This window comes from Cryptomeria japonica, chromosome 7, assembly GCF_030272615.1.
Source record: "Cryptomeria japonica chromosome 7, Sugi_1.0, whole genome shotgun sequence".
Lineage (NCBI taxonomy): Eukaryota > Viridiplantae > Streptophyta > Pinopsida > Cupressales > Cupressaceae > Cryptomeria > Cryptomeria japonica.
The window spans coordinates 605,956,730-605,983,121 of NC_081411.1; the positions used below are offsets into that span (position 1 = coordinate 605,956,730).

General features: G+C 36.7%; 1 protein-coding gene across 3 annotated transcripts in view; it reads left to right on the top strand.

Annotated features, from left to right (window-relative positions):
- Nucleotides 1-26,392, top strand: part of LOC131043318 (protein DETOXIFICATION 44, chloroplastic) — a 304,646-nt gene that overhangs the window by 71,296 nt on the left and 206,958 nt on the right. For all 3 annotated transcript variants that reach the window (XM_059207613.1, XM_059207612.1, XM_057976513.2), the window contains exons 2-4: nt 16,001-16,122; nt 16,704-16,886; nt 17,041-17,219. In XM_059207613.1, the coding sequence (XP_059063596.1) occupies nt 16,001-16,122; nt 16,704-16,886; nt 17,041-17,219 (484 nt within the window). The remainder of the gene's footprint in view (nt 1-16,000; nt 16,123-16,703; nt 16,887-17,040; nt 17,220-26,392) is intronic.

Here is a 26,392-nt window from a genome sequence, read left to right on the forward strand (position 1 = left end):
AGTATCCAAACAGGTAAATAACTCAAGTCTGACATGAAGAACAGTATACTAAAATAACAGACCAACAAGAATAGAAATCACCTAAATGCTCATAACTTTTTCCATGCAGCTCCGAATGACTTGAAATCAATTGCAAATGGTCTTTGGAGAGGAGGCGTCCAAGACAAGACCAACAACTCACTGCAAATTGGATCAAAACATCAAGGCACACTTTCCAAGGCAACCTCTAGCATGGTATATAGCTTGGGAAATAGGGCAATTTTCTCCATAAAATCCAAAATAGCTCCAAAAATCACGAAACTTAACAAATTGAATCGCCTAGCCATGAGGGAAACATAGGACAAATACCCAGAACCGACAACTGAACTCCCAGAGACTTTGAATGAATTTCACTTTCAGCTCCATACAACCAGCAAACTCCAAAACTGAAAACAACATTCCAAAATCAGAAAACAACAAATATCTTCATCTTTGTTGAGCTCAATTGGCTCCTCTGAATGAGAAACAATCACAATATTTAACTAGGGGCTATCTTTCAAGCTTGAAACTGAAGGTACTAGGAGGTATGCATCCCTCGAAGCAAGAGTCTGAAATAATTTCGATAGCACTTCGTTATTATAGCATTGGATGTCCAAATGAGGGGTAGAGCCTTGTATTTATAGAAAAAATGTCCTCAAATTCAAATTCAACTCCCTCCAAATTGACATGAAATGAAATCAAATGCCAACATGGACGCCTAAAGCAATATAATATTTGCCTTTATTTTAAATCATATATTCCTCCAAAAGGGATGCCAAAATCAACTATTGCTTGGACACTTTAAAAGTTATAATCTCCAAAATGGATGCCCACCCTATGTCTTGAAAATGATACTTTAATAAAAAAATATCAATAAAGTGTGTTAAGGCATCCAAAGTAATAAAGTGAATCATATCATAAAATCAACTCTTTTCCTCCTAAGGTGTCCATCTAGTCTTATTAATAATTCACTCATAAAATATTTTCCTCAAGCATGAATCACCCAAAATAAGCTCAGACTTGCCAAAATAGCTCCAAAAATGCTAGAAGACAAATTGCTCAAACTGACCTATCAAAAATAGCCATCTAAACAAACTTGTTGAATCCCTGCTAAAAATAACACTTACTAAAAATAGCATACTGCTAAAAATAACAAGTGTGTCAAAATGCATTTTAACCACATTTTGAGCAGCCGTTGTCACTTACTAAAAATAGTAAGTCTGGAAAAGTCCTCGGATCCAGTTGCATGTCATACCATCACAAAGCTCTCAGAAAACCTAGAAAAACCCAAAGAAATGAGTTGTCCTCGCCCCCACTTACTAAAAATAGTAAATTTACCACACTTCATTGCTTGCTATGCATGTACCATCATTGCAAAGCTTTTTGAAAACCTAGAAGGAATCCAGAATCAGAACTATAAAACTCCAACATGCAAGCCACCAAAAATGCCGAAACATCCTCCTAGATGTAGGAAACCTTAATTTCTGCTCTCGACTAGCCTCCGGGTCTTTGGAATAGGCTAATGGCCAACTGAACTGATTACTGCTGAGAAGGGGACATTGCACTCCCATAAGGTGGTCTGAACCTAAAAATGTATCAATTGATTTTGTTTCCGAGAAGATGGTTCGAAGAAGTAGAGAGTGGCTAGGGCTAAGGCTCCGTGGTAGTGTTTCAAAGAAGAAAAATAAAGAAAAAGCCATAGGGAACCCTTAGTTTAAGGCAACCCAAGAATATGTAAGGAAAAGGAGAAATGATTCCAAAAAGCCTACCCCAATTGAAGAGGAGACTCCTATGACTCAAGCCGAAAAAGAAGAATTGCAAAAGCAGGTGGACAGGAAGATGAGGGAATCTGAGTCCTTGAAAGCAACATCAGAATAAGGAGTAACCATTGGGTTGTCAGCTATTCCACAAGCTTCAATAGCCCCAGTCATGCCTGCCACTGGAATCACTCCATGAGAAGGAACATCACAAGGCCCAAATCTGGAACAAGCAGCCACTTCTTCCCGAGTCCCTGTAGCTACAACTAAACCAACTCAAGAGCATGTCATTGTTCATAATGTTGATACAAATTCTGATTCTAATAATGAGCCCATATCAGTGATAGCTAAAAGGAAGAAAAAAATCCTAATTGACAAATAGGCTACTTTAGAAAAATCTGTACTTGAATAGATGCCAATGGTTTCTCAAGAAGAACAGTTCACCCAATCAGCCATGCACACACCTATGGACCAAACTATTGAAGCTACTCAATTGCAAGTGGATGAACAACAAAAGGAACCCATGGAAGTAGTTGATGATCAAGATGATCATCTGGTGTTCACACCATAGGATCAAGAAGAGCTTCTCAAACAAGTTAAAGAGAGCCAAAGAAAACAACAGGAAGAAACAAATAAAGAGGCTTTTGAGCACGAGGTAGGAGAAAAGCTTGCGGAACTTGCCAAGGAACAACATCAACATGAACAATCCACTCAACAACATTTACAACCACCACTACAACATGAAGAGCCTAAAGACAAACAACAAGTAGAACAAGAGCTGGAAAACGAGGAAGAACAGGAACGAGAACCAATAACTCATGCAATGACTGCTCATATTACTCCACAAGGTGGTCGATAGGACTCGAGCATGCCACAATGGTTAAGCTTTAACTTTGAGAGGAAATGAAAGATTGTACTACCAAGGGTGACTTTGCAAGATGTAGCCACTGAATCTCCTAGGAAAACCAAGAAGGCAAAGACCATACATCACTTAGCTAGGAGTGAATCAGAAGAGCTCATGGCTAGTATAGCAATCCCAGTGCCAACAAAAGAAGGTGAAGAACATACTCCTACTAGCTAACAAATCTCCCAAGTAAACCTAGGCAAGCAAACCAAGTGGGGAGAGATAGCTACTTTGGATGTCACCATGACAGCCACTAAAACCAGGATTGAAAAGGAACATAAGTCAAAACATGAGGTTAAGGCTCAACTAGAGCAATATAGACAGCTACTGATGGAATTGTCTCGTCCACTTCATTCTAGGCCTGCAAACACACAACCTTCTTCCTCCAGAATTCCTCAACAAGAAGTAAATCTCTATATGCTATGAGAAAGAAAGCAACAACTGTAGACATTTGGGCTGAAAATCAACTGAGAAAGGTAAGGATGTTCTTGCAAGAAACCATGGACATATATGAGGATTCTTGTCTTTTTTGAAAAGGTTTAATCTTTCTTTCAATCGAATGAGAAACCTAAGCTTACAAATTTGGTAAGCAAGCCAAAGTATTGAAGAAAATTAAGGGTTTGGGTGAAGATGTAATCAAAAGAGAAGACCTATGAGGAGATGAAGACTTCAACGTCTTACAGGGTTGTATTGATATGTTAGAATTTAAAAGGGACATTCTTGATCAATACAGAGCTGAAGTGCTAAAAGGGCATCCATCTTTCTTGGGGTTGTTAGAAGAATATGAAAGATATGTAGTAAAGTTGTTGGGTAAAGAATGGACCTGTAGTCATTCAATTAGGTTCACTTAATCAAGAAGTGCTCAAATAATGGGAGACATGTATTGGAGAACTTCTCTCCGGAGGCTGAGTTTGATACCACTATGATCGAGAGATACATGTGCCTCATTCTGCAATCTTACCAAGCAACGCAAGTGGTAGACAATGTAATATCCCAGTTATTTTTTTATTTTATTTTTAGGACAACAATAGTCATCAAGAAGAAGATAACCCGTTAAGGTTAGAAATCATAAACTGAAACATGCTAGAAAAGCAACCCTTCCACTTTTTGATCACCAAGTGCCCAATGTGGGAAGGTGAGAGCATACGGTGTTGAGGGGATCGTTAGCTCAATTAATTGAAAACAATACAATGCTTGGGCGGCAAGCCAACCCATTCCGCCTATCCAGCGGGAAAGCAAGAAAACTTGGCGGTGAACCAACCAAGTGAGACACACAAAGATACAAATCACTCAACCGCAATATTTCAGCGGGAGGACCAAAATTACATAACAATCTCAACTCAACCACTTATGCAGCGGGAGGACCATTACACTCAGACATCACTTGACCACTTATGCAGTGGGAGGACTAAAATTACAATTTGCTTGATAATAGGTGGCAAGCCAGCCTCTTCCACTTTTCAGCGGGATGAGAATTACAAATCAGAATTGGTTAGTAGTACTACTACTTAACCTTACAAAAATTAAGATGATATGAGAAGAGAGTAATGCTGAATATCCAAATAAGAACATGGAATTCTGCTAACATCAAATCTGCAGGTTGGAATTGCAAAACCAACAGCCTAAGGAATCACTAAAAAACTCACAACTCAATACATATCCAAATCACCCAAAATCAATGCCAAACCCACACTAGACTAGCTACGATGACAACCAACCAAAGACAAGCTACCATAACTCCCTTATTAATTTTGCACGCATCCAAATGCACTTCAGAAACCCACGCCTAGCTTAGGAATTTCGATTTTGTCTAATAAATTCAAAGCTCAAGCAAAGATGCCACAAACTTACAATGTATATCGCCAATACTAGGAAGGATGAAAGAGCCAATACCCATAACGGTCAGTCGCTCCAGCAGAGAGGTATGATCGAAAATGCACTTTAGCCATAGGCAAACCAGCAAGTTCCAAAATCGCTCCAACACCAAAAATGACTAAGATACGCTTTGAGAATATAGTAGATTACAACACACAGCTAGGTACTATGTTTCAAGTATGAAACCGGGAAGCACTAGGGAGACGCACTCCGAAGCCTCAAAAGTTTTGATGCCAATCCGACAGCATAACATTGCAAATTTTCAAGATACCAAGAATGGGAGCCCAAGGCTCTTATTTATAACCTCACACCACCAAATTCAAATGCAAATTTCTTCAAATTCATCTTTCCCCATTTGCATTTCATTACATCTCACGTGGACCCCAAGAGTGGCGCCATTCCACAAGTCAAACCTCATGCCAAAAAGCAAGGACCACGATTTTCACTTGGCAAACACTTGAGATGAAAATAAAATAATATCTCCCTTAATAATTTGACGTCCCCTTCTTAGACATAAATTTCGCCTAGCACTTAGGAGATATTAGGCATTATCCCGAAAGTCAATAAATCAATAGTAATTAATCAGATTAATAAATATTAAACCTTAGGATAAGGAAATAATATTGAATTATGTCACATATGACTCCTGTACTGATTACTGTCAAAACCAGGATGAAGCTGAGCTAGGAAGACCACTGAACTGCTGTAGGATTAGGATCTTGTCCACTGCTAGAAATAGAAATATGCCATACTGCCACTTACTAAAAATAGTAAGTCATGAACTACTGCTCCGAAAAGCATGATCTTCGCGCCCAGTGACAGAGCATGGAGAGCTCAGTAGGACAGTATCACCAGAATAGCCATTCCCTGGCTTACTAAAAATAGTAAGTTCTCGCCTCATCAATGCTGGACCCTTATTCTTCATTCCACCTAGCCCACAGGTCTTAGGAATAGGCTAATGGACCACTGGGAGGTCATCAACGAGAAGGGGACATTATAGACAACTTGGTGGACAAAATGGATGAACTGAGAGAAAGCATTAGAGTTTCCAAGTTCTGAATTGGATATGTATTGAACCCACGATAGGCTTCAATTGAATGTTATTTTGGAAAATTACTGAAGTTATAAGAAAAGCCAAAAATGAATGAGCAGTAAACTATATGTGCATCTTTTGTCACTTCAAGGAGAAGAGAGGCAGTACCAACAATGTCATCAAGTAAACTGCAGTTTTGACGACATACTTAAGAAACTATTTTTCTCAGCTTGCATGGCATCACAACATCTCAGAAGGAGGATATCGCGCTCAAAGGAAGAGTGCAGGTGCTCTCCTAGTTAATGAAGACTTGTTCACAAGTAGTTAATTGAGGTTGGAGTGTAGTGACTTGCAAGTCAAACTACGACCCCTCCCATTTTGTAACTAAGTCCTAGGCAGGATTTATTCCAAGTTTGTAGGGAGTAAGGCATATAAATGTATTGTCTCGAGTCTTTGTAAGGGGTCCGAAAATTGATGATTTGAGGCCATTAGTTAGAACTTTATTTTTCTTTTGTGCAATTTTTCAAGTTTCAAGTTCTTTGTTGACAATTGAACATTTACAGTATTGGTGCATGCTGATATTCATCTTTCAAGTTAATACAAGTAATTCATGGATTGAGCATTTCATGTGTTGTATCATTTGAAATTGGTATTCTCCTATTGATTTGATATCTTCTCTCATTCTAGATAGCATAACTATCTTAAGTAGCATTGTTTCATGAATCATATTGTGCATGTCAATGCTGTATGAATATTAAATAGTGTTGTGAAATTGGTCTCTTTGAAAACTCAACTCTTTCTGCATGTGAATTGTAGATCTTGCATGTTGATTGAAAATTTCATTTGATGTCATCTGGTGTGTTATTGATAATATTGAGTCATATGAGTTATTTGTTTCATGGTATACATAGCTTACTTGTTTAATAGTGTTTCTTTCCTTCTCGCAACCTTGTCTTTTGCATTTTATTTTTTAGTAGGTAAGACTCACATTAAGAACTCCAGCTTGCAACCAACATGCTCCTTGATGAAACAGGTTACTTCAACACCGAGTCATTCAAAACGTTGTGACCCAACAATAAAGACCTTGGGAGGTCAGAAGTCTCATTCTTCCAACCTTTTTCTGGAGAAGCTAAGTTATGCTTAGCTTGTATTAGGTTTGTTGAAAGGTCCATCAACACACCCCACCATGCTAGGAGATAATCACATGACACATACACACAAAACACATGGGGATACGGGTTTAAACTTACATAATACACAAAGAATACATGACATCCAATATGAATTTAATTCAACACCAAAATAGAAAGGTATAATCTCATCTTTCTAGTGCTGCTACACTACATAAGGGTTAGATATTAGAGAGCAAGAGAGGGAGTGTCATCGCGTAGCTTGAAGGCATGGCTCACATTGAACCGAGTGGTCCTCTCCAAGAGATGAGACTCAATTACACTATATCAACGCTCCACAAGCAGCCAGGTTTTCCCAAGTCATCGTGAGCCTATACGAGCACTCGAGGTATGAGAGGGAGATCCATTATTTTGGTTAATTTATTACCCTTATTTTATTTAGTTTTCACTTATTATTGCTAAACTTCCCAATGAGTTATCCTAGTGACCCCTTTGTGCCCCCAAACTTCATTGGAAGCCTCTCCCATAACCCTCTCTATTACCTACACCCTAGGTTCATCATGTTCTCCAACGAACATGGCATAAAACCAACACAGTGCACGTACCAAAACCAATGCAATGCACAATTTTTCGTTTTTACAACATTCTTCACAACATAATCCTAATGGATTTTTTTCACAAATTATAAAGTATACCTTTGCTCTCACATATCAAACCATCAGATCCATCACAATTTTCTCTTTTTTCCAATTTTCCCAAAATCACAAAAGGTAGAAAATTTCATTAAAATAACTTTAATTTTCATCAAAAACTGAAAATGCCATATTCAAAAATCAAAACATACCCTTTTGGAAAGGAAGTGCCCAACATCCCACTTATGACATAAAATACACATTTTGACCATTTTTAGAAAATTTGAGCATAGCAACCCTGTTTTTGGAAAATTCATAAAAATTTCACATAAATAATTATACATGTTCAAATAAAATGAAATGAAAAGGAAAGTAGAGTAATAATGCCCTACCAATTCTAGAATACTCTTTCAAAACAATAAAAAATGAGCATAGATGAAGAATCAACAAAAATACCTCAAATTCTAGCAAGACTTTCAAATGGAGAGATCTTTAAATATAGGAAATGAATGCACGAGCAATCACAAAAACAATACCTTAGCAAGAGTCTCAAATGGAGAGATCTTAAACACGGGCAATGAATGTACAAGCAATCACAAACACAATTACCCTTCATGATTCCTATTCCAATGCTAGTGATATCATGCAATTCAGTGCTCAATCAATTCCAAATCACAAAAACAATATTTGAGCCAAAGGGTGTTTTCTCCCTTTCCCATTGGGCCGCAAAACATGCTAAGTCTGAAGCGATTCCTTTTTATCCTTTTTAACACTCACTTAAATTCATGTTTCAAATCCATCATTAATGTATGATTAAAATCTTAAAAGCTTTCTTCAAATTTAAACTTTCAAAAATTACTAATTTGCATAAAAGATCCAAACATTTATTTACTGGGCATATGCATAGGGCATATGTTTCTGGAATAATACCAACCATGGTATTTGAGGTAATCATTGAACAAAGTACTAGGAAACCGTACTGGAACCAAGTACGATGGGTATGGTGAAACGGGTATGGCTAATGCTATATCTCCTCATAACTATCATCAAGGAATAACTCAGACTTGTGAAGTTAGGTGGAAAATTTCTTGGTATGTGTAATGCATAGCAAGTGTACCTGTGTATATACATAATAGCTGTAGCACATACAATCTTCTTGAATGGAGTTTAGCATAAACATGAAATCATCATCCAAGCATAAACATGTATAATCAACAAAAAAGACAACATAGCCTATCATAACATAATAGTAACATAAGTCTCTTGTAAAGCACATCCAATATTGGTGCCAATACAAAAAGAATGGTATCAAGAATCTTGAATTAAATTACAAGTATAGCTATATGGATTAGTCCAAAATAAAAACTGTCAGAATGAAAACGTGAGAGGCATTACAAACTTAGTACCTTAGGGTTTTGTGAGGTACCAATACTTGATAGAGCATGGCAAGAGATGGTTGGACATCATTTAAGTCTTCTACAACCATTAATGCGTCTTCTTCATCCTTTTCTTAGTCATATTTGCCCTCAATGTAAAACAATTTCTTAGCACATTTATGTCCTTTATTGTATTTTCCATCATATTTGAAACACAACCCTTAATTTCTTAGCCTAGATCTTGCCTTATATAAAAAGTCTCCAAGAAATTTGTTGATTTGCACCCTTGAGAAAAAATTTGGTGGAATAACTTACTCAAATATGTTCCAAATGACTAAAATTTGGATTGTAGCAACTTCAATATGTCCTTGATCAACTCTCTAAAGATCAAAAAAATAATCTATGTTACCCTGAGTTTCCAGGATGGGGGATGGGGAAACGGGTTTTCGGGATGGATTTTTTTTTTGCCATTTTAGGGGATGAAGGGGATGACTATATAAAAGATAGGGAAAATTTTAAAATATATAGGGAAATATCAAATTTCAAATATATTAATAGGATAACATTGATAAATGAGAGTTGAAATTCATAAATTCATATACATGATATAACTTAATACCATGTATAAGAATGAATATACTTCATTTTTCATAGTATTCTAAGTGGAAGAATCAATATTATCTAGTCTTGTCAATTACAGAAAACAAATGTCAAAGAACTGCACATCAAAAGATTAGATAAATGAAACATAAATTTACATGGTAAACGACGCCAACCCACCCTGTCCAAGAAAACCCTAGTTGCAACTATTAATATTTTATGGATTTGATGTTACTTGATGGTGCGAAGTATACAACTAGGTGATTTAGTTCAAAGGTATATGAGGATAGGACTCTATTATATAGGCTTTAATACACTCGAGGTTTGTGACTTATTACCTAACGTATGTAATAATGAATATCATATATTTATAATTAAAGTGCAAAAATTGGGTATAGAGAAGGTTATCAAGTGCGACATCCCTTCGATGGGAAATTGACATTAGTAATTCCAATAATGTAGCATTTATATCGTATTTTGTTCTAAAACAAAATTTAAATATTCATAAATTCATAAATCATGTTGAAAAGTGGGAGGACAACTGACTATCCCCGAGACGGTCGAGGAATGTCTGGGATATCCCTAACCATCCCTGGGATGGATGGCCGCCCTCCCACGTTTTAGGTGCTATCCCCGCTCTTTGGATAAATTTCTGTCAATTTTCTGCAAATTGGAAATACCAAGGATACATTTCTCGACGTCTCCCTATCCTCAAACAAGTATTCATCCCCAAAACAAGTTTGTTTCACTTGGAAAGGGGTCCCTTGGTATGCTTGGAAAAAAATTGTTGATTTGCAGCTTTGGGAGTGAATTTCATGAAAACTCTAATTTTGCAATAACCCCTCAAAACATGCTCCAAATGACCTCAAATCTAGATTATAGAAAATTCAATATAGGCTTTAAAAATTATTTAAAAATTATGAGAAAATTCACCAATTGAGAGATATGTGTTTCCAAGATCATGCTTTGATACCACTTGTAATGAAATAATTTGTAGAAGAGAAGAATGTAATAGGAAATTTGTTGCAAATACCTGAGAATAATAAGGCACTTTGATGGGGCAAACCTCCAAATACCTCCGTTAAGGACACATTTTGCAATATGATGATGGTAAACTAACCACTAGCTCCTATATATACCTTACTTATGCCTTGGATGCCACCTAGGATGACTTAACTACCTATATAAGACTATGTTAATGTCAATATAACTTAATTAAGAGTAATGGTAGCAACAAGACAACTACTCATATGCCTTTGGATAGTATAGGATTAAGGGCATATCAATTTGATATTAGCCAATGTAGGTTCAAATATAGGATTAAGAGCTATCATGAAAGACATATCATGGATAAGCCAATGTAGGTTCAAATGTAATATTCCCCTTAAATTTTCTTTTTGTTTTTAGCAATAAGAGTTACAAGCAATCACCATAACTCGTTAAGGTTAGAGAAATAATCCAAACTATTGAAAGGGAACCCTTCCACCTTTTGTTCACCGAGAGCCCAATCTGGGAGGGTGAGAGCATACGATGTTCCGGGGATTGTTAACGCCATAAATCGAACTGAAATTACAATGCACGGGTGGCAAGCCAGCCCCTTCTACTTATCTAGCATGATAGAAACTGAACTCTTGGCGGTAAACTAGCCAAGGGAAATAACGAGAAACTGAAACTCAATCACTCTACCGCATATTTCAGCGGGAGGACATTACATTAAGCTATCACTCTACCACATATTTCAGCGGGAGGACAATTGCATAAAAATTATCACTCGACCACTTATTCAGTGGGAGGACTAAGTACATAAACTGAATTACAAAGCAAGAAGGCGGCTAAGCCAGCCTCTTCCACTTATGCAGTGGGAAATACAAATAAGAACAACAAGAATGATTGATCAGTACTGCTGAAACAATCTTACAAAATAGAGATATGAGATAAGATAAGAAGCTTAATGCTGATCTCAAACAATCCACTATCAAAATCACACCACACTTGAATGCTACTGCTGTTCTAATTCTGCAAGCTAGAAAACACACTATCCAACGACTACCGAAAACACCAAAACACTCATAACTTTCTTAAAACTAAACAGAATCACACCAAATAAAATGCAAATGACTAATATAACATAGGCAACCAATCCAATACCTCAAAATCACAACTTGGAAGCCCCGAATGTGTTGCACACATTCCAAGGTAAGTCTGAAAATGGCACTACAGCAGCAAACTTCGATTTGCAACCAAAAATTGTGATGACCACCAAAAGCCACGCCAAGATAGGAGAATGATTGTCTTCTCAATACGCTTCCAAAGAGACGATACCCAAAACGATGCAATCACTTGGTCAAGAGATATGAGCAAAATATGGTTTCAGCAACTCCGCGACCAGCAACAAGGAAACACTCCAAAATCCACACAAAACTCTCCACAATTTGCAGAACACTCACAGATAGCATTGGAATTACAGGAACACAGCTAGGTACTATCTTCAAAGTACGAAACTGAGACTTAGCTAGGAGGCCACACTTCGATGCTTAGATTTTCAATCGCCAAACCGGCAACACAACAATGCAATTTCATAAGATCCCAAAATGAGATCCCAAGGCTCTTATTTATAACTTCTTGCTCCACCAAATTCAAATGTTAATGCACACAAATATGCCCAAATTACATGTCCTCCAAGGCGCCCAACACATTTGAATTTAATTAAACATGTCTCCTCAAAATGGCGTCCACTTATTCCCATCTCCCTTGGAAAAGTTCGAACTTTTGCTAGGTGAACAACTTGCAATGTTAAAACAATATAAACATGACATGTTTAATCACTCTCAACGCCACCTAACTAAGGGAAATAATAATATTAGTAGCATATATTTATCCTTTTCCCTAAGTCACCCAAAACACAATTAATCAGTAATAAAATAATTGAATATTAAACCTTAGGATAAGGAAATAATATTTAATTCAATAACTTATAACTCTGGTACTGATTAACATCAAAATCAAGGATGAAGTTGTGTGACGAAGACCACATAACTGAGCTGAATCAGGACCTTGTCCGAGACTGCTAAAAATAGAAACGCTCAATACTGCCACTTACTAAAAATAGTAATTCATGAAATACTTCTCTGAAAATCATGATCTTCACACCCAAAGGAAGAGCTTGGAAAGCTCAGTAAGACAACATCATCCAAACAGCCAAACCCTAACTTACTAAAAATAGTAAGTTCTCATTTCACCAAAGAATCCAATGCATGTTATGTTACCCTGGAGTTCATGAAAAACCCAAAAGGAAACCATACACATAACTGAATAATTCCCTCTTGATAAACCCTAAAAAGCTCGAGCAAAACTCCACAAAAGTTGGAAGCCCTAATTCTCCTTTCCAAATAGCCTACGGGTCTCCGGAATAGGCCAATGGACCACTGAACCAATCACTGTGGAGAAGGGGACATTACATCAAATGTCTTCCTAGAATCAGCAACTATGTGGAGAAACAAAGATTTTGCAAGTGATAAGGTCCAAGAAATCCCAAACTCTTTTTGAGCAACTTAAAGATAATACGCTTAATAGTATGGTTCTGAGAGCTAGATGAGGACCTGAGCTTCACAAAGCACTCAACCTTGTTGATGAATAGGGAGAAGGCCATTTTGATACTCACATCCTTTATTTTGGCAGATGCTCTTCTCTCATGGAATGGTTTCTAGTTAATTGTGAAAGAATGGCTTCTCAAGAATATTTGTTTGGCAATTTCATTCCTTCATCTATGTGGTGTGATTGATAAGGAAGCTATTGATCTTCATAGGAAGGGTATTGTCAGCAACACTTCTCAACCCATTGCACAGTTTCCTGCCTTTGTAGAATTTAGACCTAGGTGGCACATTAAAAGTGTTAACCACTTTATCAAATGAATTGTAAATCAATTTGACAATTGTCAATCATCCAAGTGAGAGGAGCCTTATCATTTAGTTCTAAATAAGAGTTATTGGCAATGCAATGAGATTAAGAAATTCTATGTAGCTTCTTATTTCAATAAAGCCAAGACATTCTCTAGGTGAGCAACATTTTTGGAAGATTTCTTTTGTAATGAATATGTATTCTTTTCTCGAAGAATTAATATAAGACATGTTTCCATTTTTTTGTTGGTTATTTCAGGAAGTTTCATTCAAATTTCTAGGTACACATTTGCTGTGCTTGTATTGCAATTTGATTAGTCTGCAACCAAGTGTTGTTTCTAAATCTTTTCAAATGCAATGTGTGGGATATTTACTCGTGGACTCGCCATGGACTCGCGAGTCCATTAGTGGGCCGAGTTGACTCGCCAGGGACTTGCGAGCCGAGTGTTGGCGAGTCCTTCTAAAGGACTCGCGTCCTAGACTCGCGTGACCTAGAAAACATGCCCAACAAGCTAATAAAGTGTTTTTTTAAACTTTTTTCATTCATTTGGCATTTTTTCTTGGTGAAAACAGGTTTGTAGGGTTTGAAGGAGGAGCAAAATTGGATGAAATGGAGGAGGATGAAGATGAGGACGAAGATGAGGACTTTGATTTAGAAGAAGAATCATCTCACCATTTAGATACCTCAACACCTACTGCTACTACTTCTAGCTCAAGGCTTGAAAAATTGAGCTATATTAGGAGACGTACAAAGAGGAAGATGTAGCGTTCTCTTTAGTTTGTTCATTGTTGATTTTCACATTTGGACATATCATTATATGTAATTTTGTAAACATTTATAAACTTATGCTGCTATTATACATTTTAGAGTTTGAAACTATGAGTATGAATGATGAAATTTCAAATATTAAGTGTTTGGAGATCATATGACATATGTAATGTTTCAATTATGGCTCTTATGTTCTCTAAATGTATTAATTTCTTTATGTTTTTTTTGTAAAACTACGGTTTTTTTTTAGCCGAGTCCTTTCGCGAGTCTTTCACGAGCTCGAGTCGGAGTCCAATTTTTTGGTTTGCCGAGTCCGTGGCAAGTCCAAGTATTAAAACTATGGTATAAATAATGGATAATTATGTATGATTTGTGTTGGAGTGGGAATGCATATTAGTAAAGTGTGAGCTTTGTAAGACAAATCTTGTTTCTTGAATCTGTTGCATAGGAATAGCCGTTAGGAACCAATCTACAAATTTCTAATCACACACTTTAGAAATTTAAATAACAAATCTTTTGGAATAGTAGTTTATCTTGTTTATTCATCCACATTTCACATAATATGGAAACATGTTTGCTTTGATTCTTTTTTCTTTGCTTATACATCTATAATGCATCTTTTCTGTATAGTTCAAGATCTCTTTCATATTTTACCATGAAATAAGACATTTGAGTTACTGTTAGAGAAATTAGGGTTAGCTTTGTGTCCTTATAGGTCTGATACAATGGTGGATGGTATTACAAGAATTGATCAAAGTCCTTTAATTTTTCAAAATCTTCTGGTTATCTCTTAATTTTTTCTAATTGTTGTTTCTAAAATATCTAAGATCAATGAATTGTTTTTAAATTTAAGTGCATATATTTATAAGATCTTGGAGGAATATCCTCTCAAGTCTTGTAGATCTCAAAGTGTAGGAGTGAGGGCTTTCTCTCATCATTTGGCCAGTTCATATAGTAAATTTGATTATAGAAAGTCATCATACCAATGAATCTGTGAAATCTCCAGCTATAATAGGTTTAAAATTCTTCAATGACCTTCCCAGGAGTTACTAAGAATACTGAACAGCCAAAATCCCCAACTCTGTTTCTAGGTTTTATCAAGCAGTCAAGGAAAAAGAGAATTTGGTTTAACAGAAGTTTCCTTACCTTCAAATATCTGATGGCCCACTTTTAATACTTAATGTGTTCTTAGGCTATTTGATCTATTAAATAGTACACAGAGATGGAGGTCAGCATGAAAGAATCCCAATTAAATGTAATTAGGTTATAGAAATATGAACTTTGGTGAGTGACCTTATAGTCATTTAAGTGGGCATTTGGGAATCTTAAGAAATAGGCTGAAATTTATGGAATCTGGCCAAAGCTTCAGCAGACTTATCCTTTATAGGAATTTCCAATTTGATTCATTGTGAATGTGCAAATTAAGTTATTTTGACATGATCTTGACTATATATGCCAAGTGACCTTGAAAATGTTGGTTGCTATTTACATGGATATATAGATCTGTGCAAAGCAGCCCTTGGGCAACTAAGTTTTTTGTTTGGTGGAATCTCTACTTCTCAATTTTATCAGCACCATGAGTTGTTATTGGTTTCAACTTTTAAGGTTTAAACTCTCAAAATAATGTAAAGTTTATAGTTAATAAGTATTCTACATGATATATAAGTGCTACTTCTACGTTGTTTTCTACTAAAGGAAAAAAGAACTTGCTACGTTATTTGGATGTTTTCCTGTTGCATCAGGAGAACTATGAGTTTGTTTGATGATTTAGTGGGTTCATTTGATGCACACTAATGATTGGCACACAAATGCCAAATGGTAGGATTTAGAACTACCTGGCTACACAAAACTACAGTCTCAATCACCTGAGCGAGCCATTTGATCACATTTCTCTCTACATTTAGTTTTACTAAATTAAGAGGCAATATATAGGCATTTTCAGTACCATACAATAAAGTACAACAATTTTTTGTTGTTGATTTTGTTTTGAATTTGCTTGTTATTTACCAGAAATACATTCAAGACAGACGAGCTAGGCTGGGAGATTTCACTTCTTGTTTTTCCAGCAATTGTTTCTTTGGCGGCTGAACCTATTGCATCTTTGGTGGACACTGCATTCGTCGGCCATATAGGTATTAATAGAAGAGTTAGCTAACTGGCATCCTTCTTCCTCAATGAAAATCTATTTATGTCTATAAAAAATTTAGAATGAGATTTAAATGAGTTTCTTTCAGAAACCTAGATAGGTTGCTTTACATCTGAAGGAATATGTCTTCCATCATCTGGAATTACCTTCAGAATCATTCAATTCAATACTGCTTAACAAGGTCTAGAATAGTAGTGCTCTCGCTAGTCTTCCATTATGTGTTTTATCTTGTAGCTTACTTGTTTGGCTAGTATCCTTGTAATAAATTTATCCTTTTGCAGTGTTTTTCTTTGGAATCCTGTTATAATCTTAGAAGTTTGCCACAAAAAGCTTTAACAATTCGATAAAAAAACTTAGTTTTTTTCATTCCATGATCAATAAAAACTAGGAAATTTGGGAAATGAGTTTTAAGCTTCACAGTGACCTTGTGGAATGTAGCAGAGCTTCACTGTAGGCTGTTTGATTATCTGAATGGTAATTGGTTCTTTTGAAGCAAATGAAGAAGCTGATCTACTTTTCGACTAATGAAGACAGTTTTGATACCTGTTTGTGGGTTTTGTCTTAAAGGTCCAGTGGAGCTGGCTGCTGTTGGGGTTTCAATTTCAATCTTCAATATTGTATCAAAATTGTTTAACATTCCTCTTCTGAATGTGACTACTTCATTTGTGGCGGAAGAAGCTTCAAGAGACTTTGGAGAGAAAGTAATTATCAATCAGGCTTATGACAGACAAAGTAAAAATTACACTAGAGGTAATACAAGTATGTAATTATGTAAGGAAGTAAAGATCTAGTAGAATTTGTTGCTCTAGCAAAAAAGTCATCTAGTTAGATCAGATCTGTTTAAGACCTCTAACCTGCAATAGCTCATACCTGTTTAGGATGTCTAAGTTGCAATAGTTTGCAGGTCACTGGAGCTTGGAAGATAAGGACAAGCTTCAAGAAACATTGGCTGAGGGAAATAATAGGTTGCAGTTACCTGCTGTCTCAACTGCATTGGTTTTAGCAGCTGGCCTTGGTGTTGTAGAAGCAGTTGTCTTAACTCTTGGAGCAGGATATCTTTTAAATTTCATGGGAGTACCTGTGGTATGTCCCAATATCAATTTATTTGCTAGCAGGCTACTTTTCAATTGACTTGAAAAAATCCAAATTTGAGAAGAATCCAGCTTGTACAGTTATGATTAATGAGGAAAGTTTGTTGAACTCCCAAATTAGTGGAAGGAATGCAATTAAACACAAAAGAGATTAGATATGTTTCAACCATGACCTTTTACATATACCAAATAGGAAAAGGCTAGAAAAAAATTGCAGTTAGAAGTGATTAACATATATTTTCATGTAATTAATCAAATAACATGTAATAATATTAAGGCAGCACGATCTGGACATAATATATTTTCTTGTTAGCAAAACTGAATAAGAAGCAAATAATAATGTACATCAAATATACGGAATTGTTTATTAAGATAAATAAGTACTTTTACCGATTTATATTGGGATAACCAATGGTTTTGTTATTTTTAAGGATCATTCTACCTGTATCTGTTATACTTATACTGATATATAAGCAAGTACTCATTGAACTTTTAGTAGCAAAGCCACTGTACTTAATTCAAAGGGTATACTGAGATCAAGCTTTTCGGACTATGTGGTCCTTGCACCATTAGAGAAAGTGTTTTGACCTTCAGAAGTTTCCATTGGAGGCCCCACTCATACAGTAGATGCAACTTAATATTCATGGCTGTCATCGAAAGACAATTCCCAACATTAATGCACTAAAGGCAGATGACAACTTAGTAGTGCCTGGGAGCAAGTAACTGCTAGGGTAGAATAACAGGTATAACATATTTTTGGGGATCTAATTCATATGACTGAGAGATTATCTTTATGCCTTTGTTGGCATTTTCTTGTTACCCGTGCTCAGTATATTACCCAATTGTCATCTGAGTTTTGGAAATGAGGTGATGCAGTTTTCGAGACAGCAAATTTACTTTCAGTTTTTGGGGACAGTAGAAGAACAAACTATTAAAATAATATAAAAATTAAATATTTAAATTTTCATAGTATTTCAATAGCCTGGTAATTTCTCCATTTTTACAGTAGATGCAATTTAACATTCATGGCTATCTTCTGAAGATAATTCTTGACATTATGGCACTACAGGCCCAAGACAACTAACTAATGCCTGGGAGCAACTAGTAGGGCAGAATAACAACATATTTCTTTTGGGCAGAGTTCCAAAATAGATATAACATCGAACGCAATATCAAATACAAACACAGCAAATTTTAAGACCCCTGATACAAAGACTCTTAGATACAGCAATTATATAAGTATACTTACTCATATGTTTAATTATTTATAAGTGTATAGTTTGAGTTTTATATTTTTTAATTTACAATATTAATTTTGCAATATTATGTTTGTGTCAATAGTGATTTATATGTTCAATTTTTATAATTTTATTTTTTTCAGAATTTGAATGTTTTTCATAAACTGTAAACTGTATGTGGCAGCAAATGTTGGACATATCGTCATTGATGTCAGAATTTTAGTTTTATAATGATAAAAATCCTAAAGCTGAGAAACATGAATACATTGATCATATTCAAGACCTGTACATTGGATGGGATGGAGGCCTCTCAAGATTACCTACAGTTGTGATTACTCTCAAGAGTGATAAAGTTTATGGAAAAGTGTAATGCCCCCTATTAAGAGGCTGCCAATTCCTAAAGAGCAACATACGTTACTACTTATTATGCTACATTAATTACATATTAAATAACTATGGTTGCTCATAGTACAAGTGATATTGTCCTTATTCTAGTTCTAATCTTAATCCCTTCTAATTCTCAACCCTGGATGGGGATTTACTTGTCTAGGGTGCGATGACACCACCTCCATAATGCAGCCCAGATTTCAGGAACATCGGTCCATTCACCCTTGGGGTTCATAATGCAGCCCAGATTTCAGGATCATCAGTCCATTCACCCTTGGGTCCCACCCGATTTGGGATGGATTTACTCAACCTCTCCCTAACAACACCACACCTCTTCTTATGAGGGAAAGAATTAGAATTGATTAAGTACTTAGACTGTGAATATATTGATATCTCATTGTACTATGAGCATATATATAATTATGACTGTCATACATATTGCAGTCTATATTAATATTACTATTAAATTCTGCATAAGAACGTTATCAAGCTTCATATATTAAGCATACATATTAAGCATATCCCCATGCATACCACCAAGAACAAGGATGTTACTGCCTGCAACTTAATAACAGTTCTGATCTGATCTGATTGACGGTGATGATATTGAATGCTTTTGATTCCTTTCCTTTATATCTCTCAATGTGAGGGAGAGGTCACACCTCTTAATCATGTATGCCCTTTGGCAAGAGACACCCTTTCACCATTAGCACCCTTTGAAAGAGTGCAACTCTTCATTATTTCTAGCTTTTGAAAGTGACACAACCTTTCACAATCAGATCTGCACTTCTTATTTAAATCTGATCTGCACTTCTGATTTCCAAATTATCCTCTCTCAAATGAGGCTCTCTTCTCCCTTTTATATCTCATGTTTGAGGGAGTCAACTTTTATTTTATGTCTTTTGACCATTCATTAACTTAATTAAATTTTAATTATATTTAATTGTACTCTTATATATTTTAATTTTAATTATATTTTAATTCTTTTGTATTTTAATTTTATTATTATTATTTATTATTCAATTCTATTTCAAAGTGGGGACATTACCTACAGTTGTGCCATGATGTGGAAAGTATCATAAACTCAGAGCCGCATGAAGATGTGGAGACTAATTCTACGTGTATGATTTCTAGTGATGCTGATCTAGATTTTAACATGGAGAGAATAGTGTGGGGTGTCTTGCCTTTGAGATCTAATTCTGAGGGTACTGTGGTTTGCAACGTAGAACAGCATGTGAGTTATTCATCACTGCCAAGTATATATATATGCTGGACATTTGCTATAAGATTTCTCAGAATAATAAAAACCAGAAATAAAAAGGTGATCAGTCTTATTGTATGAAGCGCCCAAATAAAGAGAGTATTGTATGTCTAAATGTATGGAGGAGGATAAACATATGCTGGCCAACTACATTGGCATATGTTATATATATTTGTGAATTGCCTAAGAAATAAACTAACAATTAGTATGAAGCTGCTCATATTTTAGCGACGTAACCACCCAAGTTAACATGTGTCCAAGCCAGCGATGGTGCTCAAAAGAAGAGCAGAAATTAAGGTGGTCAATCCTTAACGAAGAAATCACTATAAGGAGCCTGTATCACGTAAAAATATTTAGCACTTTGTTTTAGTGAAGCAATGAAAATTAAAATGAATGTTGCAGGGGTGGTAATGCGGAGTGGAAGCCGATCTGATGTTTATCTAAACATGATCACAATTAATTGGGCTGACTTCTTATTCACTATCAAGTCATATATTACAAAGCATTTAAAGTTAAAAGAATATTAAGGGGTTGATGCACAATTTAAAGGCAGCGATCCAAGTAAAAAAGGCAATCCATATTAAAATCATCACTTACGTTATAAAAGGTAGCACCCATTTAAAAGGAAGTGATTAGGTTTAAACAAAAGGACATGATAATAATAGAAGTCGCCTCTCTGCATGAGGGGGCATCAAGGTATACATTTAGAATATTATTTGTGATGTACGGAAAAGGAATTGAGTGAGGAATAAAAGAAGATCAGAAAAACATATTCAGATTTACATATGAGGAATTAGAAGAGTGTTAATGCAGATATAAAGGAGAAGATTGTGCAGTTATAAAGAGGGATTTATGGCAGATCTATAGACAACAAGATAAGCAGATTTGAAGAGGGAACTTGCTGATTTGAGTGTGATTATTTATCATCCATTGAAGAGGATACTCACATGTAGGACTTAGAAGTGTGGGGATTTGAAGATAAATTTTAAATACACCAAAAGAGATATATGCAGTTCTGAAAGAGGAATGAGCAGATTTATGCATGAAGAAGATATCATTCAAGATGCAGATTTGAAAGAGAAGAGCATACATGATTTGAGTAGAACAATGAATGAATAGAGCACATATAGAGAACACTCAAAGAGATCAAGTGTGGAGGAATGAAGAATACATAAGAAATTCATTTAAGGAAGATGTGTGGAAGAATGCATATGATGTTGGCATTGTGTTGTCATTGATGTCAACCGGTATAGCATGTCACCGGTAAGTATGGAGTGTTGACCGGTGAGAAAGTATTGGAGACGGTAAGCATGTGACTGGTAAGAAAGGAAGGGATGATCCATAAAGAATGTGAAGACAACCAGTAAGCAGTTGGATGTCAATCAGTAGGACTCCCACCGGAGGAAGATGTTATCATAAGATGAAGATATGACCAACAGAGTTTGGACTGCTGCAAGTTAGTAAGGTAGACAAAGGGGATGTCTACCGGGTTATGTGCTTGATTGAAGATATGTCTGCTCAATGTCAGTAAAGTCAGGTTTAGTGCATTGGTCCATCTACTCCCACCGGTAAGTGGTCATACTGAGCTTATCTCTCAACATGCATGGAATGCATCATAACCCTTTGAGATAAGACAGTCAGAGAAGTTGAAGGCAGGTGATTGAAGGCTTATACCGGATGACCATAGTGGAACATGAGGATGCCTCAGGTGCAAGAAATTAGAGATATGCACTGGTTCAGCAAGGGAAAGTACGATGAGCTACCGGGACAGAAGAAGAGTAAGTTGTGATGAGTTTGTCACTTTGACAAACCGGTTGAGGAGAGATCTGAGCTAATGAAGGAGGAGGAAAAGTTTAGCTCTTGCAGACATGGATCTACTCCGAGATGGTGATGTCAACTGGAATGCAGATGTAGGTTGATGCATGACAGTTGAAGTTTGATGGCATGGTGTCATCAAGGTTATTACCGGTATGCAAGCAGATGCATTATCAATCGGTAAGTAGGACAATCGGTAAGCGAGCAAAGAGGCAAAGTGAAGAGCTCTCATCAGATGGATATGTGACACGTGTTTGAGTTTGGTGACCGGGCAAATGTGATCCAACCGGCAAAACAGAGAAGAGATGGCATGAAGGTTGACCGGTTAATGTATAACTGACAGGGATGTTGAATCAGTAGATGAACACTGGTACTATGTTGGTCGGTGACTGAGCTTAAACCGACATAGTGGCCTGAGCAAAGTTGGATGCCGATTGAGATGCCACATGGTCTCCATGTGGCAAATGAATAGTGCATCATCGAAGTTGTCGGTGAGGTAGTTGGTGATTGGGTCGACAGTTAATGCAGACTATGAAAATCACGAGTTAGATGCAGAGGGTTGTGGCTCAAGATAGAATGAAGGACATAGATTTGATTCCTTGACGTCAACGGTTGATACAGGATATCCAAGTGCAGATCGGATCTGGTGAAGGCAACCAAGAGATCATTTAATGTGATTGACAAAAGTAGGTCGATGATCAGTTTGCCGTGTTTTCTAAATATAGAAAACGTGTATTGGAAGCAGCGACACTGGCGATGATGTCTGATTGCTTGCAGGTTGTCAATCCCCATGCAGATCAGATATGATTTGATACTGTCCATGGTCGGTGGAAGGAACCCTAGCGCACCAAGATTGAATTGATGATTTGGCAGGAAAGCTCGAGCATAAATATACAGAACAAAGATCATAGATGATTGATGTTGCCAGAGACTATAATGCCGGGTGTAGGAGAATAGAGAGTGAATGTGCAAGAAGAATCAGTCAAAGTGCAAACTGCAGAAGATCTTAAGTGACTGAGTGTTGAAAGGTAACCGGTGATCAGTAAGAGGGGTTCAATAGGGGTTTGACCAGTAAGGTAAAGGAAACCGATAAGCTGGTACTGCATATACCAGTTGAGTGAACTGGTGGTGTTAGATCAAGCAAGACAACAACAATGAGTCACGAAGAGAAGAGTGAGTACTGGTGGTGATCCGGCAAGGCAGAAACAGAGCAAGGTTTGACCGGTAAGCAGAGTAGCCGGTGACCAAGTGCAGAGTCTGACAATCCATTAAACCGATAGAGACCTAATCGGTAAGGCAGCAGCAGCAAGCAAAGGAGAGCAGAGAGAGAGAGAGTGAGAACAGAGCAGACAAGGCAGAGAATAGAGCAAAGGTGAACCGGTGAAGAGATTATATGCAGAGGTTACAAAACTCATTTATAATCGGGTTATTACTCTTGTATTGTTTACAGTCATTGTAATCACTGAGTTGGTGCTCGGTGCAAGGGTTGGTGCTCCTTGGGTTGGTGCCCTGAATCAGGGGTTGGTGCCCTAAACTTTGTAATACGATGTTTATTGTGAGGTTGGATTGGAGCTGTAGACTCCAACAACATTTCTCACTGAGGTTTTTTCCATATTGGGTTTTCCTCGTACATCCAATGTTATGTGATGTGCCTTTTGTGTGTGCTTGCATTTTGGTCTTCCCCTATCTCACCGGTACATTCTCTTAGTGTCTGAACAACTAACCGGTACACACATTTAGGATTAAAAGGGTTAAGTTTGGAAACCACTACCGATTCATCCCCCCCTCTCGGTGGCATCTTGTGTTCTACATATGAGACTTATGTGAGAAGAATTATAAAGCATATATAAGCAAATTAATGAGGCCTATGTGAACAGATTTATAAAGCATATATAAGTAGATTTATAAAGCACATGTGAGCAGATTGAGAAGAAAGTCATATGAAGATTATTCTTTAAAGGAGCAATATCAAGAACGAAAGTATATCTACTATCAGATTTTGTGAAGACAATGTCATCCATTGAAGATTTTGGAAGTTGGTGATTCCTAAAGGAGAGATCGGTGTCTCTTGCTAAGTTGTTACTTTTCTATGGGGGTTGGTGCCTATAAATTGAGGGGATTGGTGTCTCCTATGGGTTGGTTCATGAAAAGTTTTTAAAGGAGAATTTATATAAGCAATATCTTTTTGTGCTTTTCTCCAGTAAGGGTTTCCACATAAATCTTGCGTTCTACTTGTGTTGCGTAATTGTTGCATCTTATGTTCTTGATATTGTGCAATTCATATGCTTATGGTATTAAGTTTGAAAATGTAGAAAATAGTATTATATTGATCCAGCCCCCCAATATAATCGTGTGCTCATTAGCAAATAGTACGGTGTTTGTCTAGTCAAATTGGATATGGTCCAAGTATTAGATCATATATGGAAACATTTGGATGCATAATCCATGTTGTATCTGGGAGTATCATAGTTGTATCTAGTATGCAACACCAAAAGTATCTGGTAACTCAGATTTTGGGATTAAATTTTAAATGTTTTAGAAACTCCCTTTGTCTTGGTATTTTCTTGTTACCAATGCTCCAGTAGTACCAAATGCTTCTTTGATTTTTGGGGAGTGCAAATTTGTTTCTGCTTTTGGTCACAATAGGGGAATGCCTATTAAAATAATATAAAAATCAATATTTAAAGTTTCATGGGATTTCAATAGCTGATAACCATTATTTCACACCTAGATATTAGAGTTCAATTATATGAAGTTTCCCATAAATGAATCCCAATATGAATATACTTTCAGCCTTGTGGGAGATAATTTAGGGCTTTTAGGTCAATTCACACTTCAAAATAAGTTATAACCACAATATGTCAAGGAGCTCACCAAGTTTGCCCATTCTAACAAATTGTTCACAAATAATGTCTTTCTGTGCATAAAGTATTTTTTGATATAAAAACACAGAAGCAACAATTTTAGAAAATAAATATTTTAAGCTTTTATTCATTTTTCAATACTTTTGTGTAAAATGGAAATTATACTTTATTTTTATTTTTGTGCTCTAAATGGTGCAAGACACCTAAGGATGACTTGATGTCCTTGTGATAGCCAAGGAGATGTCTTAAAAAAAGGGGATGCCCAATAATTGCTAGAAAAAAGTGGATGTAAGGGGATGTCTTGTCTTGTGACTAGGATGGTTAGAATGTCACCTGGACTCTAGGGATGCATTCCTATGTAACAAGTGGATTACCTTTTACCTGCATGTTTGTGGCAACAACGATAAATACATCATTTACAACAAGCATGAATGCATACACATATATGTAATGTCCTCTACTAGGAGAAAGCCTGTTTCCCATAATTAAACATGCATCATCATCACTTATCATGCCTTCAATCAGATTATTGAAACTAGAGAAGAATTAATTATTCATAATACAATCAATAATTATTATATTTAGACCCCATCCTTACTTCTGTAAGAACCCGACTGGTTCTAATCCTTGAAATTGAGCTTATGTTTGTTTTGGTTTTGATGTTTTGTAATCTTTTTGTGTTTTTGATACAAAAAGGAATGCATATAATAACAATGTAAACTTATGAGAATTGAAACTAAATTGATCACATAAGAATAAGGGCGGGACTCATTATTAATCTCTTCATAAATTTTCATAATATCAACATTTGTTTACCTCACTGGGTAAACAAGAAGAATACAGAAACTGAACAGCAATGCACAATGCAATTACAAAGAAAGTACCAGAATAAGCTTTCCATTAATGTCAAAAGATGTTCATATTATAATCCGTCGTCCATATTCCATCTCCTCCAACACCCGGAGGTGGTACAATATATGACAGCCGAAGGGGTGCGACACAACCGTCGCGACTCCAACTACCTACCCGTCGGCTAACTGACTATCAATAATTAACATTACTAAACGATACATATTTTCCGATAACATCATCCACCCCCAAAAAGAAGTCGTCTCCGACGACTAACAACAAAATGGAGACAATGCATATATACACCCAAAACAAAGTCAAGGAGGGTGCTAAGGAAGCGTCCTTGAAGTCGAAGGCTGGGATGCTGGTGTTTGGGCCGCCAGGCGGGCGCGGAGGTCATAAACCTGCTGAGTGCGTGCTGCCACATCCCGCTCCGCCACCAACACCTTCTCTAAAGCCGTCTTCACCATATGCGCAGCTTCCAGCAACTCCTTCTCCTTGGTGTCCGCGGACTCTGTCATACCGACCAACTGAGTCTGCAACAAACCCCGCTCTGCAGTAACAACATCCAACTCCTGCTGCACAAGGCTCCGCGCACTCTGCTCCTCCGACAGGCGGATGTCAACCGCAACCTTCTCTGCACGGGCTGTCTCAAGCTGTGCTAACAACTGCGTCCTCTCGGCTGCCCACGAAGCCTGCTTTCTGGCGAGATCTCTCTCTATCTCTACACGAGCAGCCTTGCGGACCGCGG